The sequence below is a fragment of the Phycodurus eques genome, chromosome 20 (assembly GCF_024500275.1).
Source record: "Phycodurus eques isolate BA_2022a chromosome 20, UOR_Pequ_1.1, whole genome shotgun sequence".
Taxonomy (NCBI): domain Eukaryota; kingdom Metazoa; phylum Chordata; class Actinopteri; order Syngnathiformes; family Syngnathidae; genus Phycodurus; species Phycodurus eques.
In genome coordinates this window covers 2726824-2745027 of record NC_084544.1, presented here as the reverse complement: position 1 = coordinate 2745027, position 18204 = coordinate 2726824, and the positions used below count along the sequence as shown (strand labels likewise).

At 42.9% G+C, this 18204-nt stretch overlaps 1 protein-coding gene across 1 annotated transcript in view; it reads left to right on the top strand.

Moving 5' to 3' along the window:
* ripor2 (RHO family interacting cell polarization regulator 2) overlaps nt 1-18204 on the top strand; it is a 37220-nt gene that overhangs the window by 617 nt on the left and 18399 nt on the right. The window contains 1 exon segment of the mRNA XM_061664912.1: nt 17463-17586. Coding sequence (XP_061520896.1) covers nt 17463-17586 — 124 coding nt within the window.

Sequence of the window (18204 nt, the reverse complement as noted above, 5' to 3'; positions counted from 1 at the left end):
ATCATTCAGCATATGTTGATTTAAAAAATAAATAAATAAAAAATACAAAGTGGCGCACCTTCGATTTGAGGGTGTTCGGGTAATACAAGTGAGAGTTGAAATTAGGTGCATGCACTCAGTTTGTTACAGCTTAATTTGTTGTTGCAGTTGCTAATTTTTAGTTCAACTAATTTTTGCAAAGTGGTGCGCCTTCAATAAGTGGTGGGCGTTGTAATAAGGGCTAGAGTTAAAATGAAGTGTGTACATCCAGTTTATTGAAGTTTTCTGTCATTGAGTTGTCTTTGCAGGAGAAAATACTGCAGAATTGATCGGTTTTCAACCTATTTTGCAAAAGTGCGGGTGTTCCTATAATGCAGGCCATTGTTTTGAGTTGGAGGAACAAGTGGTCCAGTAGGTGTAAACAGTGAGTGGGCCTCAGTCATAGTGCTGCAGCTCTGTCGGAGAAGGAAGATGAACATTAGACTGGCTGACTGATTATTTATAGGCGGAACTAAAAAAAAAAAAAAAAGGGAACGTGGTTGGGTAACGCGTGGCTTATTTTAAAACAAATAGGAGCAGAAAAGCGGTCAGGCTATTCATTTCATAAAACACTTTTTATACAGCAAAATAGTTTCTCTCTCACACACATTTTCAGGCTTATGTAGGACACTGTAGGACAAGGGTGTTGAAGTAGTGTGGGGGATAAGATTATTATTATTATCTTTTAAATATATGAACATTCCATCGCCTGTTAAATTTTCTCTGCTTTGATTTTATTTTGCCTTCGGCCACCGCCCAGCTCACACTGCACCCGACCCCTATGGGCCCCTCCCGCGGGTGGCGAGCTCATGGGAAGGGGGACCCACGTTACCTTTTCGGGCTGTGCCCGGCCGGGCCCCATGGGTGCAGGCCCGGCCACGAGGCGCTCGCCTTCGAGTCTGCAGTGATGCGGACTTTGCATCCATTCGTTGCGGTAAAGAAGGAGCTAAGCCGAAACGCGAAGCTCTCGATTTACCGGTCGATCTACGTTCCTGTTCCTACCCGCACCTATGTTCACGAGGTGCGGGTCGTGACCGAAAGAACGAGAACCCGGATCCGAGCGGCCGAAATGAGTTTCCTCCGCAGGATGTCCGGGCTCTACCTTAGAGATAGGATGAGGAGCTCAGAGTAGAGCCGCTGCTCCTTCACATCGAGAGGAGCCAGATGAGGTGGTTGGGGCATCTGATTCGGATGGCTCCTGGACGCTTCCCCGGTGAGGTGTTCCGGGCACGTCCCACCGGGAGGAGACTCCGGGGATGACCCGGGACACGCCGAAGAGACTACATCTCTCGGCCGGTCTGGGAACGTCTCGGGATCCCCTCAGAAGAGCTGGATGAAGTGGCTGGGGAGAGGGAAGGCTGGGCGTCCCTGCTAAACCTACTTTGTTGACAACGCGACCCGACCTCGGATAAGTGGTAGAAAATGGATGGATGGATCGATTTTATATTTTTTTAGGCAGATAAGGGGTGGTGCACCAGCTTTGTCAGCGTTTTGAACATTTTCTCAACAGGATGACATTTTTGACAAAAAAAAAAAAAAAAGGGATTTTTAGGGAAATCTATTTTTACCTGATTGAGGTTGCTGGGAATAGCTGTGTGTCAACTCTGTCTAGTTTTGAAGGGGGTGCGTGGGTTGAACATGAATCTGAAAATGTTCTCGAATTTCAAACAGAAAAAAACATTTTTGGTACCGATTGAAGATGGTGCGACTTACTCTAATAGAGGGTGTGCCAGCTCATTCACCGCTTTTAAGGGGTGCACAGCTAGGAAAAAAATGTTGATTAACATTTTCTTTCTAATTAAATTTTTTAAACACTAAGTGTTTTGATTTTCTTTTAGCTTGTTGATGTTGCTACCCCCGCACCACCTTTATAACGGGGCTATAAAGGGGGTGCGTGGGTAGGCAAAATATTGGATATTAAAATTTTCTTTTTCCTTGTTTTTCTTTCAACCTTTAGCTCATTGGTGTTCCATCTTGCACTCACTTTTATTCTGACACGCCACCATAGTTTTGGAATCCGCGAGGAGTTTACGCACCCCCTTTCCATGTGTCATCATCGTATTTCCTTTTTTTTTGTCCTTTTAGCTTCCCCTTCGTTGTAGTTCGACAGCACACATGGTGCTTGTTCCTTCCCATCTTTTGCATCCCTTGCGCTCCACATTTCTCAACTTCAAATCTGACACACCCTCCGGAGGGTGTACCCCCCTCATTTTTAATCTGACAACCAATCTCCCCCCGTAGGGACTTGGCGCACCCCCCCCCCCCCCCCCCGTGTGTTGCTATCTTGCATTCCACTAGTGGCAATGAAGTGGACTATTCTAAAAATGATGAACACGAGAGGAATTTACCAAATCAGACGCAGACATGTCGGCTCTCGGTTCCATTCCGCCGCCCGGAGACGTTCCCGCAGATCTCTTGGGAGGCTCGTACGGCAACGACTACGACGACGTGTCATTACAGAACTCAGCGGTCGTAGCGCCAGGACACGTTTGGAGACCATTTCCAGGAAGCTGACTGGGCTTTTCCTTGGATACCAGTTGGACTTTGACACCAGGAAGCCCCCCTCTTAAAGCCCTACAAGTCAAATCAAACAACACGAGTACCCAGACGCATGGCAGCCATCAGCATTTTCGCCGTTAATATTTGTACGTATACGTGTACGAACACTGCGACAAATATAGCCGCCGGTCACGGTCCGACGTCGATGACAGCCGTAATTACAGACCCCACCTTTAAGCAGCTGAGGAGGCCCGAGTGTGTTTGCGTGTCGTACGACTCGCTACTCACAAAAGGTTCTCGATGTTGGGCTTAAGGGTGAAATTTCTAGGTGAACCTAAAATGCACTATAATCTTTGAAGGTCAACCTAATTTGACCTTCTGTAACCTTTTAAAAGTCCAACAGTTGAATGTTTCAGTACTTTGTGTACAACTTGCTGTTCTCTAATGAAGAGCTGAATGGAAAAAATCCCAACTTTAACAATTTAAAGACTCCTTTTCTCCCATTCTGCTATCTGCTGGACATGGTGGGGCACTGCCACACCTGCCCCATATTCAAAACAGTCTTTAACATTTTTATGGAGCTTCTTTTTTCAGGGAAAACGCATACAAAATTATATCAAGGATTATAGATTCATGTAATTCAATCACTCCTTAATTGAATAGCTTTTTTTTTTTGCCACAGCACCATCTGCTGGACATGGTGGGGCACGTTCCCACCTTGCCCCTAATTCAAACTAGCTGCGAGTCCTTTTATGGAGTTTTTATTTTTAGCAATATTGCACCCAAAGTTATATCAACGATTATAAGATTTGTAGAAACACAGCACACTAACTTGAACAATTGAAAGCTTTTTCCCCATAGCACCATGTGCTGGACAGGATGGGGCAGTACCACACTTGCCCCAAATGCAGACTATCCACTAGCTTTTCATATAGCTTCTCTTTTCTGGCGATGACAGCTCAAAGATGACTGCATGGAAAAAATAAATAAATAATGTATTCCCCCTTGCGTAAATATGAATTATATCGCCAAGTGGTTACGGAATCCCTTCCTCTCTTGCTTCCTGGTGTTCTAATGCCGAGTGATTGATGAAAACGGACAAAAGCATTTTCTGCTCCCGTTGCTTCTCGGAAGGCCGCACACTCAATTGGATTTGGACGCATTGGGCGGAACAGCACGTCCACTTACGGAGGCCAATTACTGTGACCGTGGCGGCTCTCTAAGAGGACTCGCACAAAGGAGAATGTCCTGAAAAATACGCAGAAAATAAATGCCTTCCTCAAATGGACTCCTCCCTTTTCCTCACAGGAAGTAACATTAAAGGTAATGGCGGTTAGATGTGGTAAAGGTTGTGCATATCTTTTTTTAATTTCAATTGGTAATCATATTTTTATATTTTTAAAAAGTATATTTTCTTTGATGCCCAAGTTGATTCATGTCTATTTTTTTTAATTCATTTTGAGTACAATTCGAATCAGGTTCAATATGGCAAAAGTTGCATATATCTTTGAAAAATTATTTTAAATGCGAGTGATGTATATATATTTTTTTGGGTTGACACGTAGATGTTCATTTAAAAATATATATATATATTTTTTGAGTACATTTCTGGTTGAGTAAAGCCCAAGTTGTATATATCTTGTAATAGTATAATTACATTTTTTTTCATTTGAAAAGTTGGTCATATCTCTTAGATTTAAAAAAAAAAAAAAAAAAAAAAAAAGATTTAAAATGCGTAAGTAGATTTCCTTGTCACTGTAATTTTTAAATTATATTTGGAGTACCTTTTAAACCAGGTTAAATATGACCAAAGTTGTATGTGTGTACATAATAAAGATTTGCGTATATATATCAACTGCTAGTCAAGATTTAAAAAAAAATAATAATAATTTTATGACTTGATTTACGTCTAAAAAAAAATAGTTTGAGTACCTTTGAATCAAGTTAAATAGGGAAAAAATGGAGTGGCATTTAACGTCAATGTCGTTTTCGGGAAATATATACGTCAAGCTTAAGTTCCGTCCCACTGCGCTTGCCGTCCAAACCCCGGATGTCAACTCGTGTGTAACCCCGCCCCTTCGGCCCTCCTATTGGCTGGCGGTTGCCCAGGCGGAGCGAGGTGAACACAAACTGGAATGTGTGGGAGTGGGTGCACTAGTCGTGGACGAACACCCACTCGTCTCTGACGTACTCTTGAGATTTACTCATTTTAATACCAATTTTTCATATTTTTAGTCGTTTTTTATTTATTTATTATTATTATTTTCAATCCGGCTTTCGGCACGTGAGCCGGGGAAAGAAACTTGCTCGTTGTGACGCTTGAATGAATGAGCGGATGGATGAACGGGAGGAGGTAGACGAGACGAGAAACAGATAAAAACATAGGCAAAGGTGAGTAAAAGCATTTTTTTTTCCTAAATACAAACGCGATAACCGTTTCCCCAGTGGGTCAGTGGACCACGGCAGCATTCGCGGACCTAATGGCGAAAGCGTGATTTTCACTAGTTGTAATCCTCCGTGGTGCGTTTGAGGATACACGAATTACAGACGAATCCTTTTTTTCTATTTTTAGCCGGAGTTTGCGCCCCTTTGGTGTCTTTAGATGTCAAACGCGAAGTGACATGGGGTCATGGTGTGTTTGTGTACGTTTTTATCGGGAAGAGGTATGTGGCTGCATACGCCACGGTAATTGTATTTTACACGTTTGTCGGATATATATATATTTTTTTCAATATACATATTCCTATGAGGATAAGTCCTTTTTCCGGGGTTATTCCCATGACATTTCGGTGAGCATACACACAAAAACATTGTGAGATCTAAATGTTAAAAGCAACAACAGCATGTTAATTTGTAAAACAATACAACCGAAATTGAATTATAGCTAAGCAGCAGGTGCAATTAACAGGTTTGTGTTATTTTTTATTTTTAAAAAAAATGCCCTTAGTAAAATCAGAATCATTTGAACGTACCGTCCATTTTGATAAATTCCCAATGTAAAAACATCAAAATGTAAGAAGTCTTTATCAACAAATGTGATTGATTTGTAAAACTGCAGAACTGAAACTGACTTGAACCGAGCTATCTAGCTATCAGGTGCACCAGCAACAGTCATCCACAGAATGTTTTGGATTGGTCGCTTGTTGCTAGGCAGAATTGGTTGAAGAAGTCATGTTTTATTAATGCCCTAAAGCTAAAGTTATTAAAAAATATATATTTGACAGTTATGTTCTCCAGGTGCGCCACTGCTACACGTGCCCCTGATTGCAAAATCACCCCAAACCTTTTAGTGTAGCATCAGTCTTGATTGAGTTCACATGACAATTGTACAAATGTGATTTTGTATGAAACTGAAAATGAATTAAATCTGGCACCCAACCCCCCGCCCCACCATAGCATTGTCCGCTAGCTCTGGCGGGACGATGCCGCTCTTGTCCGTAACGCAGAATTACCACTAACCTTTGAATGTAGCTTCCATCGTGATTGATTCCCATTGGAATATCCTTAACATTGTAAAAATGGTAATCAACAGCAATAATTAATATGATTTATTTGTAAAATTGTACAACCAGAATTGAAGTAAAGCTACCTCGCTAGCTAGCAGGCCGGCTCAGTAGTTGCCATCGACATTTGGATTATTTTTACCGGTCAAATGTTGCACAGCAAAATTGGTTGGACTGATAAATTTTTAGGGGTCCCGAAATGCTCGGGTTATAAAGATTAGTTTGTCATTTATGATAACAATGCTGTTTCCGCTACACTACCACACTTGCCCCTAACGCAAAATTCAAAACTAACCTTTGAATGTAGCCTCCATTTTGATTGAGTCACATCGTTAGCTCATCAAAATGCTGAAGATCTTCACTAACAGCAACCATGAATAGCATTTAGTTGTAAAATTATACAACCAAAATTGAATTAAAGCTAGCAGGTGCAGTCACAACAGTCAATTGTTGCGAGGCAGAATTTCTTGGACAAGGAATTTTTTTTTCCATCTGTAAAATACATATTATGAACTTCACAATTGAATCTTGACTCAAAGCTTTTTTTTTTTTTTGCTGTTGGGGCACTGGCTCACTTGCCCCTACTGCAAAATCACTGCTGACCTTTTACGGTAGCGTTCATCCTGATTGATCCTCACGTAAATCATCAAAATGTTTATCTTAAAATTTCGTGTCTGTCAATTATAGCCAATCTGAAGCTGATTTCCCCCCCCCCCCGCTTTTAGGACGCATTTCATCAGATTAGGTTGTACTTTGTTGTTATGTGGGGTTTTCTTCATTTTAACTGGATGTTAAGGCCTCAGGGGGAGGTCTACTCTCTTTCACTGCGCTCTACTGTTTGTTTTGTGTGTTTATCCCACCCGGAGACAGGATTTGTGACATGTTTGTGCGTTGAATGTGTGTCGTCCTCTGAAATGGTTTGGCGTTTCCCTTGAGTCTCGCATGCTTGGAGTGGCGAATCTCATGGCACTTGTCTGTGTAGACACTAAAGGGCTGTTTTTTTTTTTACAAAGGGAAAAACAAATTTTATTCGATTGCCAAAAAAAGTTCCCCCTCCTTTGTGCTCAAGGAAAGGTGAAAGGTCACCTGTGCTGTGACACCACCCATAGCAGATGTGTCTGCTGTAGAGATAAACTAGCGCTCACTTTTTCCAGCAATTTAGGCCTCGTTTTGGAAATCCAGGAGTCTCCACAAATTTGGGCATTTGTGTTCAGAATAATAGCAGCAAAATGACAAATTAGAAATGATAGTTTGATGGTCAATAATGAAGAAATCATCCAAATCCTTGAATAACACCTTTAAACCAAATTGGTCGGCTACCAGTGTGTTTTACAGCATAGGTTCTGTGTTGATTTTCTTGCATCCTGTCATGATGAACGTGAGCCTGATTTCATGTCAACAGACGCACTGGTGCCTGATGCAAATATAGAATTATTTTTTTTTTCTTTTTCAGATGGTGTTTCATGGCAAATCATCAAAATTTGCCAGCAAGCTTTTCCCCCTTAATGCACAAAAATTCTAATTTTAAAAAAAAATTCTTGACAATTTAATATTGCCCCTCTCTTTCGTATAGCCGAGATCAGGTGAATTTCCGAGGGAGAGTGGGTTCAGGTAGGACCCCTGGAAATGGCCCAAATGGTCAACTACCTGGTATACTTTCTCATTGATTTTCATGCATCTTGTCACGATGAACGCGTGCATCCGGATTTCGGATTTTAACACTCCTGTTTCATGGGGAATCCTAAAAGCTTGCCGTCAACCCCCATCCCCACTGTACAGCGTAAACTCACAATCATGTCAATTTGCTATCGCTCATCTGTCATCATGTGTGCTGGATTTAATATCAATCTAATGCACCGGGGCACCTTTTTCGAGGCAAAACTTCAGCGCCTCACACCCTACAGTGAAGACTGACTCTCCTCGCAACTTGACGTAGCTCATCTGTCGTCATGCATGCCGGATTTTGTGAAAATCATGCACCGGTGGCGGACAAGTTGGAATAGAATTAAAAACATAGAAAAATAAATAATGTTAGAGGCTAAATGTTTTTTGGAGTGGAGCAGCAGGCTGGCTTTGATATGGTTAAGTGGCTTCGCTTTGCCTCCTCTGCCAGCATGTTTGGGCTGCGGCGGAGCGGTTTTGAAAGGGGCCGAGTCGGGATGCAAAGCACCGTCTGTTCCCAGGCGCACACAAACCCTCTCTCTCGCTCTCTTCTTTCTGGCTCTTCCGGAATGGTCTTTTCATTCCCCAGCATGTAGCACACATGCTCATTTCCACACAGGCCTTTAACCAAAGTCTCATTAGGGGAATTATGCCCACAGTGTGGTTTGGAGTCTTTTTTGTTGTTGTTGTTGTTGCTTTTTTTTGGGTGGGTTTCCCCTTTCAAGCCCACCCCTATTAAAGCGGCTTCAACACCACTGTGAATTGTGACTGTGGAATGAATGCGTCTCTTTGAGTCAGGAAAAAAATCCCACGTATCATAAAACCGTCATAAAACCCGCACAAGCACATTTCAAGTAATGTAAGGAATGTAAATGCTATATGATAACACCAAAACAAAGTAAAACTACTCACTTGTTGACAGATTTGTCAAGGTGAACACAAAAGTAGGTCTCGGAGCAAATCTGGCCTCTCTGGTCATTTACATGCTGGTCGTCAGCCACGGTACTACATCCTCGTCATTACCCATGATGCTGTGTGCTGTTTTTGTTATGGTCACATGATTGTGTTTATGATCATTGGTTGTTGCTTAATTGTGTTAAGTCAGTTGGTAGTCTTACAAAGCTAAAGCCAAAACATGCCTGCAGAGTTTAAAATTATGGCTTGATTTGACTTTTGGGGTGTTTTCTACCGGAACATTCTCCACTTTGCACCAGTTTTCGGGAAGTTCCATCTGTTTGACTTTTTTTTTTTTTTTTTAAGGAGGGGCCTAGGGGGTAGCAGTAAATGTAGACCCCCGCATTCTTACACGAGGAGTGTCCGCTTAAGTTATTTCATACGCAGGCATACTGCAGGAAAACTTGGGCGCGTTTACTTGTAGCTAATGGGACAGTGAAAGAAAACTGGAGCAGGAAGATGTCAAGAATGTTCTTAATTTGAACAGTGATAAATTGAGGGGTGACCAAGAGCCACTCCACTCCTTTAGGTGGCAGCGATGGTTATCGTAAAGTCGTTGAGGAATGCTTAGCGGTTAATGTGATACTTAAGATAAAAGAAAACGAGGCATGAAACCGATTGTCTAAATGTAGCGTCGTAAATTTTGAGTACGTTAAAAGGCGTTTTTAATTCTAACAGTCATACATTTCAAAGATCATCTTCCACTCCAGTCCTTTAGGTGGCGCAAATGTTCATTACAAATCTGCTGAAAACCGCTTAGTGTCTAACACAATACTTTATTTACCCAAGCAAAAACCAAATTTGTTGTGAATTTCACATGATAATGTTGCACTCCAGTCTTTCAGGTGGCAGTAATGCACATCACCAAGTTGTTGACGACTGTCATACTTTACCGAGCGAAAACAAAGCAGAAAAATGAAACTGTTCTGAATTTGTCAAAACGTTGGGAGGTCTTCCACTCTGCTACTCCTCACTGCAAAGTTTTTGAGGACTACTTACAGTCGTGTTTCATCTAAATGTTCTTTCTTTTTTTTCTAGTTAAGCATAAATCAGTTAGCTTTTTTTGTGTGTTATCCCGCTAACAGATAAAGCCATGGTCTTGGAAAGCACTTCTCTGGCGCCCGAGCTAGCGCCACTTCTTTGGGTTTATTTTTAAAAGCAAGAGACACTAGTCCTCAGACTTGTATTTAGACGTTTGAATGACACCAGACCCGTCGTGTCAGAGGTTATCTCATCTGATGGTGATAGTCATGACGACGACGGTCAGGCCTGTTCCAGCTTGTCCCACCCTGCAATCAGTGCTTCCTCAGCGGGGAAGTGAGGGGGCCGGTGGGTGTTTTAATTTGGGCTGTGGAGGTGACGTTGTTGTGTTAAATGCTATGTGGAAGGACTGGCTGGAGGGCAGTCTAAGCGAGGTGGGAATTCCTCAGCTTTTGTCTTTCAAAGGTTTTAGCTTCCTTGCTAGCTAAAGAGTAAAGTCCAGTTCGGGACTGGTCTAATAAATCGTGTTTAACCGGCGGGTCTTGTAAAACCGCCCAGGTATCGACACGGTGTCAGATTTTTTTGGGTTAAAATTGTCACACCTTGTCGAAATATCGTAGGAGATGTACGCTACTTTTTATTTTTATTTTATTTTTTTTTTTTTTTAAAAGAAACATTCCCGTATGGTTTATAGGCCAAAGAGATGAAGAGAAAACAGCGCAGTGAGTTAATAATGCAATAAATGTCAGAAGTTCTAAGTTGAGTATGATGTCCCACTCCAGTCCACTAGGTGGCAGTAAAAGTCATTGAGGAGTAGTTGACAAATCGTTAGCCTAAGAGAGCATATTGGCCTAAGTCATTTTTAACTTAGGTTCTCAGTCATCCAGGTCATTGTGATCCGTAAAGGTCGAATCGAGACAACTGTTCTCTTCTTGTTTGTTGAATTTGTTGTTGTTGTTTTTTTTTTCAGAGAATGTTCAAAAATATGAGTAGTTATGCTATTAAGATAACAAAATGCTGGACAATAAATGAAGAAACCATCCTTGGAGTTTTCAGCATAATTCAAAATGGTTGCTTTTTTTTTTTTTTTTTTTTTTTAAACTGTGAAAAATCTAAAACATTCAACTACAAATTAAAAAAAATAATAATTTTAAAAAAAAAAACATTTTCAGAAAACAAGACAAAAACAAATTCAACAAACAAGCAGAGTCCAGCGGCCTCGATTCAACCTTTGTGGAATACCATGACCTGAATAACTGACAATCTACTCAGACAAAGGTTTATTTATTTATTTATTTATTTATTTTTACAAGAAAGATAAGAATTACTTGGGCATTTATTATTTCCGGGATAATGAATATTTAAATAGAATTTAAAATTATTCCATATATTTCGTCATTTTAGCATATTGTTGCTGGCAGATGAAAATGGAACACTGGCGTTACGCATGTCATTCAAGAGCAAGGAAGGATTTTATTCAGCCCTGCTTGGGAGTTTTTTAAATTTTTTATTTAGCATTTTTTTAATTTAAACTTTTTCCACAAAATACTCTGCTGTCTTGGTGAAGGTCTGTGCTCTACTGAGTGTCCACTTATGTTATTGGCCCACTTTCTCTTCCCTCATTCCTTCCATACTCCTTTATCTGCAGCCCCTCCCCTTCTGTTTGGCCGCAGAGACATCACGGTGTTCGGTGAGGGGGACGGTGTTTGGTGAGGGGGGATTCATGTTTGAACCCTTCCTCACCCTTCCTCCTGTTGTCTCTAAGCATGATGATGGAGGCTATTAATCCTCCAACCCCCAATTTGGCTGTTGCAGTATTACAGTAAAGGGTGGGCTGGTTGGGGTGGCGACTGTACAGGGAGGTGTACTGGCATGCAACACACGGCACATGCTCCGTGCCAGTGTCACATGATACTTTGAGGCGCACCTCTGGCACACAGCAGCTGGCCGACTGCGATTGGCGTAAGCGTTTTAGGGGCCTAAGCTGATAATCTGTCTGTTTTGCTATTTTGTTGCCCTTTGCGGCAGCTGGATGAGACAATATTGCGTCCTAAGTATTTTTACATGCAGGGACTTCGGAGTCACTTTCAGCCAATCGGAAAGCAGAAGAAAGTAATGTCCGGAAAAGTCGCAATGACAAACAACGGCGAGAGGGGGAGTAACTACGGAATATCACGTTTCTGTCCGGTTGACAAAATCATAGCAGTATTTTTGCAGATCAGAATTTTCTAAAAAATATATATTAAAAAAAAAGAAATCATGATTATTTTTAAGGTTCACTTCGTCAATAACTACATAAGCGCTTAGAAAGTTGGGCAAGGATATTTTCACTTACATTTTTATTTATTTATATTTTTTTTTTCCATAGAAATTTTCACCAAAACTTAATTTAAAAAAAAAAAATTTTTTTGGAATAAAAATATGACAAAAAATTATAATGAATTTCATGTAAACATTTTATACATTTCACTGAAAAATGTCACGCATAATCGGGTTATGTCGATTTGCCCTGACTTTGCTGTGGTATGTATTTATTTTTGCTCATGAGTAGAAGTAACAAAAAATACTTAAGCGATTTATATGAGAAGTGACGCTTCAAGGAAGGTGCAAGTCCCTTGTATTTATTATTTGACGCTTCCTGGAAGACATGGGACATTAGCGCCAATTACAGGACACTTGTTGGTTCTTGGCAATGGAGTCCTTTTGTTGCTATTCCTTTTGAAAGATGAAGCGTGACCCGAATGACGGATTACTTGATTTATTTGATTGGATTATTTCGCAGTTTCTGCCGTTTCTACTTGGTGGAATGCTAACGGTCTGTTTTCCCCACGGCTGTCGGAAATCGCGCTATCACAGTAGTGCTAGCCGCTATCAATGAAAGGAATGTTTGTGTTCTCTTGCTAAAAGCGGCGCTGAAACAACCGAGCTGATCCTTGTTTGCGTAGTGGCCGCATTCCAGCATCGGTGCTGATCTTTCCGCCAGCGGGAAGCCGCCTGTGCCACATGAGGCTTTTAGTTTATGCTACACTGTGACATTTCTGTCACTTTTAATTCCATTTTTTGTGTGGCTCGTGTGGACTGTACAAGAGTGTCAAGAAATGAATTGGTTTTATAAAGCGTAATTACCTGGAGTCCTCGCGTTACGACGTACTCGACCTACGACGTTTCGACTTTGCGACGCCCGTGCCTCGTCCGCCATTTTGTCCCAGCACCATAGTGTTTCTGCTTAGCTAGTGCATAGCGCTTGTCTGCGTTTGTGCCCCCGGACGTATCTTTGCCTTTTTCGTCCTCGTTTTTTCACACTCTCAGCAGTAATGGTCAGTACAGAATTTTAGTTTCTTTCTACAAAGTGTTAACCTTTCCTGCTACGGTCACCTGACCGTGGTCGGGTCACGCAGGGGTCAACTCCCTTCTCTCGTTGCACCGCTGAGCTGGGTGGCGGCAACAATAAAGGCACGAAGCACCGATTTGCTGCTTTATTAGCTCCTGCACATTGGACGTCAACGGGGCCTCCGCTAATCGCGGCTCTTCCCCGGTCGCCGTCACTACACTTGCCGCTGGACACACTCGCACCGGCGCGCATTCCTTCCTCCTTCGCGGTCCCGTCTCACTCACACATCGACGCACACGCCCACACACACACACACACACACTGAGCTTGCTGTCACAATCGCGCGGGACAATACCCGTAACAGAAGTATTTCGCCGTAAAGTTCCACTTTAACGGTGAAGTCCGACTTACGCGGGAATTTGTGTCACGTCGCTAGCGTAGGAGCGGAACTCGTTCGTATATCGAGGACTTCCTGTACTATTAGTACTGTCGTATTTGTGTGTTGGATGCGTGCCTTGAAGGGGCGTGGCCTAGTGAGTGAGATCAGCAGCTCGTCAGCCTGCATGTGAGCGTCTGGGCGTGAGTTATGGCTGACAGCAGCTCCTTGCGTGTGATTTAATTTTTAATTTTGTGTGTTTGACGTGTTGGTCCCTTTCTTCTATTAATGGTTGAAAGTGCGTTGCCGGCTGTGGCTCGCCTAACCCACAATTGTTCGTTTCTTTTTTCCCCACTTCACTCGGCATATGCAAAGCTTGCTTTTTTTTAGTTTAGCGTTTGGGTCAACCAAGCGACAACAACTCATAAATCAAGCTACCACTGTACGTTTTTTTTGTCGACGCCGTGCACTGCACTTTGTGACAAACTCGGTTCTGCTGAATTCACGTCATAAAAATCACAAACGACGCGATTACACGCCAGCGAAAATGTCATCAGCGGCAGCCAGAATGTAAGTCGCAGTCGGGACACGCCTGGCTTAATCTGCTCATCTGCGCCTTTGAAATGCCATGAGCGCGTAGCCCGCACTTAATGCCGCGCCGGCCCATCAGGACACCCGTGACCTATAATTAAAACGGGACCACAATTGCAGACACGTGTGGGGGTAGGGGAAAAACTTGCAAAATAGCAAGGTGGTTGTACTGATCACATTTTTTTTGCACCAGAGTCACTTGATCTTGAGTGTCTGCTGAAACCGAGTCCTGATCCGATACCTCCGCAATGCACGAAGAAGAAAACTGCCTAAATGACGTGACGTTGTGTAAAATAAAACTGAACTGCCACTTTTCCATTTCACAATATCTGATTGGCTAGCGGGATTATTTTGTCGCTTTGTGACCTTTTAAAAAATTAAGCTAAATTGAATAAATATACACTATTGGTAACATGATATTGTCACTGTATTTACATGGTACTGTATCGATACAATATCGATCGCACCAGTAATGGTAAGTTTGGTCTGATCAATTGTGATTTAAAAAAAATAATACAATAAATAATAATAATTCACTATCAAGTTTGTAGATTCTGTCGCATTCCAAACTGGACCGTACCATAAGGTAGGAAACATGGCATCCAGAAGGCCCTTTTTCCCATGAACGGCAAACAAAGATGGCGTTCCGGCCGAGCGAACTACGTCACCCCCTCGGCCCGCAGCGACAATGGCGACTCGCAGTGCGCTCACGTTCGGCGTTCCCGTTGGCCGGCGGCCATTCACGCGGCTGAATGCGGCTGCCAGTCAGTCCATTCAAGGCTTTTTGCCGGCGTGCACAATGGCATCCTTAGACGCCCTTGAACGAGGTGCGAGAGAGTTTTGTTGCTATGTGGCGGCGGGGGGGGGAGCGAGTGCGGGATTGTTTTCACAGCGGCCGTTTGGCTAAAGAAGGAAACGCGGTGTCCACTCTACTGCTTGTTTCTCTACGGAAAAGCAAGAAAAAAGGATTTTAAGTGAAAAAAGCAAAAAGATAATCACTGAAACTGTGGCAAAATGTATGCTAACTACCATATTAGCATCTCTAAGAGCGGTGGTAGTCTTTCGTGTCTCCCATCTGGTGCGTGCCGCAACGGTCAACCACCGGAGAAAGAAGGTGGCGCCAGACTTATGGATGAAATGGTTTACGTTTGAAACTTGTAATTATATGCTACTGTGTGTAGCGTCGTGAGCTTCTCCTATCCGGCGCGCGCCGCACCAGTAAACGACGACACGAACTGTAGAAGAAGACGTCAGACGTGAGGCGGAAACGGTTGACAATTTATCGTTTCAAAGTTGAGCGTTCTTACCGTGTTTCGTGTCTCTGAGAGTAACACTTATGTTTCGAATTTGGATTATCGTCACTATCCTATTTAACGTCTCGTAGAGTAGTAGTTACGTTTTGAATTCTCCTATATGGTGCATTTCGCAAAAGCAAACAAGCCGGAGAAAGAAGTAGACGCGAACGATCCAAGACGTTAGCAGTATGCATGAAACCTCTCACTGAAAACAAATTTCAGATGGTTAGTATTAGTTTCAAAGTTGAATTATCGGTACAACTGTATTTAGCGTCGCTGAGAGTAGTAGTCTTCTTTCGGTATCTCCCGTCAAGTGAAAAGCACGCAAACTTTAGAAGAAAAAGAAAACGTCAGACGTAGGGATGAAACAGTTTGACATTTTTTTAATTATTGTTCTTACCATACTTGGTGTCTTTGAGTATGTTTGTTGTCTTCGGGCTTTTCCCGTCAGGTGCGTGAACATGGTGGATGGCGATATTTTCAACGTGAGTGACGCGCACGCAAGTAATTGTGATGGTGCGTCAGTGAGTGAGTATGTGCTACAATGGGGAGCAAATTCTTTATGCCTGTATGAATTAGCCTCGCCATGGCAACCGGAGACAAAATGGGATGAGGCGGGTTATGTAAAAGAACCGTTGCCGCACATGGATGCTGCAGGGCTTTTTTTTAGTGCACGAAACAACTCACATTTTATTATACTGTATATATGATCAAATGTGCCCTAAATGCCATAAAAATTCAGTTTAATAATACAAGAATTTCCCGACGTGCTCGGCCGCTAACCGGAGCCTCAAAGTGGAAGCGCGCGAGGACACAAACGCTGTCAATGGAGACGCCACCTCTTACAGGTGGCCACAAAGGCGCTTTTGTGGCGAGCCGCAAAGGAAACGGCAAATTCCTGAAGGAGGACAAATGTTGGTTTAGCGAGGAGCGACACATGCTGACGGCGGAGTAAGTGATGACACGTGTCACAGGTCAACATGTGCTTGTCAACACAAAGCGATGTGGGAAGTGAATTCAGCTATGTTTATATGCAGTGAGGCACTGTTTTTGGTCAGAACCCGGTGTTTTTGGTGAAACCAACCAACCCATGTTCTTCTGCTGATTACTAAAGAATGGGGGGGGGGGGGGAATAAAAACAATAAAACCAAAAGATGATGTACACTCTGTTTTACATCTTCTCTTGGTAGCGATGGTGCTTATATTGTCACAGAAACGAAGATTTTGTGGGTCGAAATGCTCTAAAAACGGCAATATGCGGGACTCTGCTTTGAAAACAACCGGCAGTCAATAAGTTCATCGGCGTTGGGAAAGGGGCTTCTCCAAACTAAGCATATCGTTTTCAGGGCAGATTGACTTTTAAGCCATCACGTCTAATAAGTGGAGTACTGTAGCACGGCAGCATTTATCGCTGACATGTCTTTTAGGACGCACAAATTTGTCAAATGAAATTAAAGTCGACTCAACAATAGCGGGAATCCACCCGAATTATTATGCCCCCGCTGTGTGGCCGGCCGTCAGCGAAAGCACAGAACAAAAAAAAAAAAAAAACGGTCTCGGTTGCCGTTCCTGTCAGCAGGACGGCGTGTTTTTTGTGCGGTGTTCGCACGTCGTCGTACGTCGTTTTTTTCTTCATTCAAATTTGGCAGGGTTGGTAACGACAGTCTTCTCGACGGTGTGTCAAATTTTTGTATTTTTACCCAAGTCCAATGGCGAAAGCTTCTGAACCAGGCTAACGGTAGCAGCGGCCATTGAATTGCTCATGATCAAAGATGCGACGAAATTTCCTTGAATGGTTAGTCGGGAAAATTGACGGCTGATCGTAAATTAGTTTGACGATTGAATAATTGATTATTTTTGGATCTTCCTCAAGATGCAAACCTTCCAGGACCCTTTTGCTTCAAGACGAGCTAAAGTCTCTCATCTATTCTCAGCATATTCCCCAAGCATCAACTGCTTCGTGTTCCACTTTCTTAAAATAGTCGCGTGTTTGACAGGGTGCTGCTAAATCCAGACTGGGTGATTTTAAAACGTGTTATTTATAGGAGGAGACGATGAGGTAACGGTGATACTGTGCGTCTTTCGACGTATTCCTGGAATGTTTGACGCTTGCGAGTGAGTGATGAGAGTCAAGTTTCCTGACATGAAAGAGCAACATCGCTAGCGTGTTTGCAGCGATGAAAGGTCGGGACGGACGAGTCGAAACCTGCTGAAAAATGTCTTTTCCCACCTGACGATGCGTCTCTCGGCAGGTGTGTCGTCGCGCATCCCGGAGATCATGGCGGCCGCCGGGACGCACTCGCCGGGAGGGCCCAACGGCATCATCCGGAGTCAGTCGTTCGCCGGCTTCAGCACGCTGCAGGAGAAACGCTCGCGGTGAGGCGCCAAGCTCAGCGAATCATCCGTCCCGGCCGCCGTTTGGTGACAATCGGGAGTCGCAGGTCGAGGAAGGAATGATGGCCATCTTAATGCTGCGCTAAGTTAAGGCGGTACTAGAGACGTTTTTTGGGAGGGTCGTTTTCATCGTCTGAGCTTTCAACTGACATGCGGCGGCAAGAATCGTCGGGAGACGTCCACGCCATCGCAGAGGTTTTCAAAAGACTCCGAACCACAAAATTCTTAACCCCTATCACTGTTACCCTTACTTAAGAATACAACATTTAATAGAGGATACCGATCTGTCTGCCCTGTGTCACATGTACGTAATTGTCATCTTTGTGGCTCTCCATGGAAGTCGGGCTTGTGAGAACAAGCGATAATTTCACAGGCATTCGAACATCTGCTAGCGTCAGGGGTGGCTTTTCTCAAGTAGTGTACAGTGAATCCCCGCGTACTTGCGATTCCGCACCCGTGGATTCACTTATTCACAGATTATTTTTTAATTGTTTTTTTGGTGGGGGTGGGCAATTCCGAAAAAATCCTTTATCCTTGCTAAATCAGGAATTTTGGGGTTTAAATTCTGATTGATTAATTTTATTTTTTTCAATGCAATTA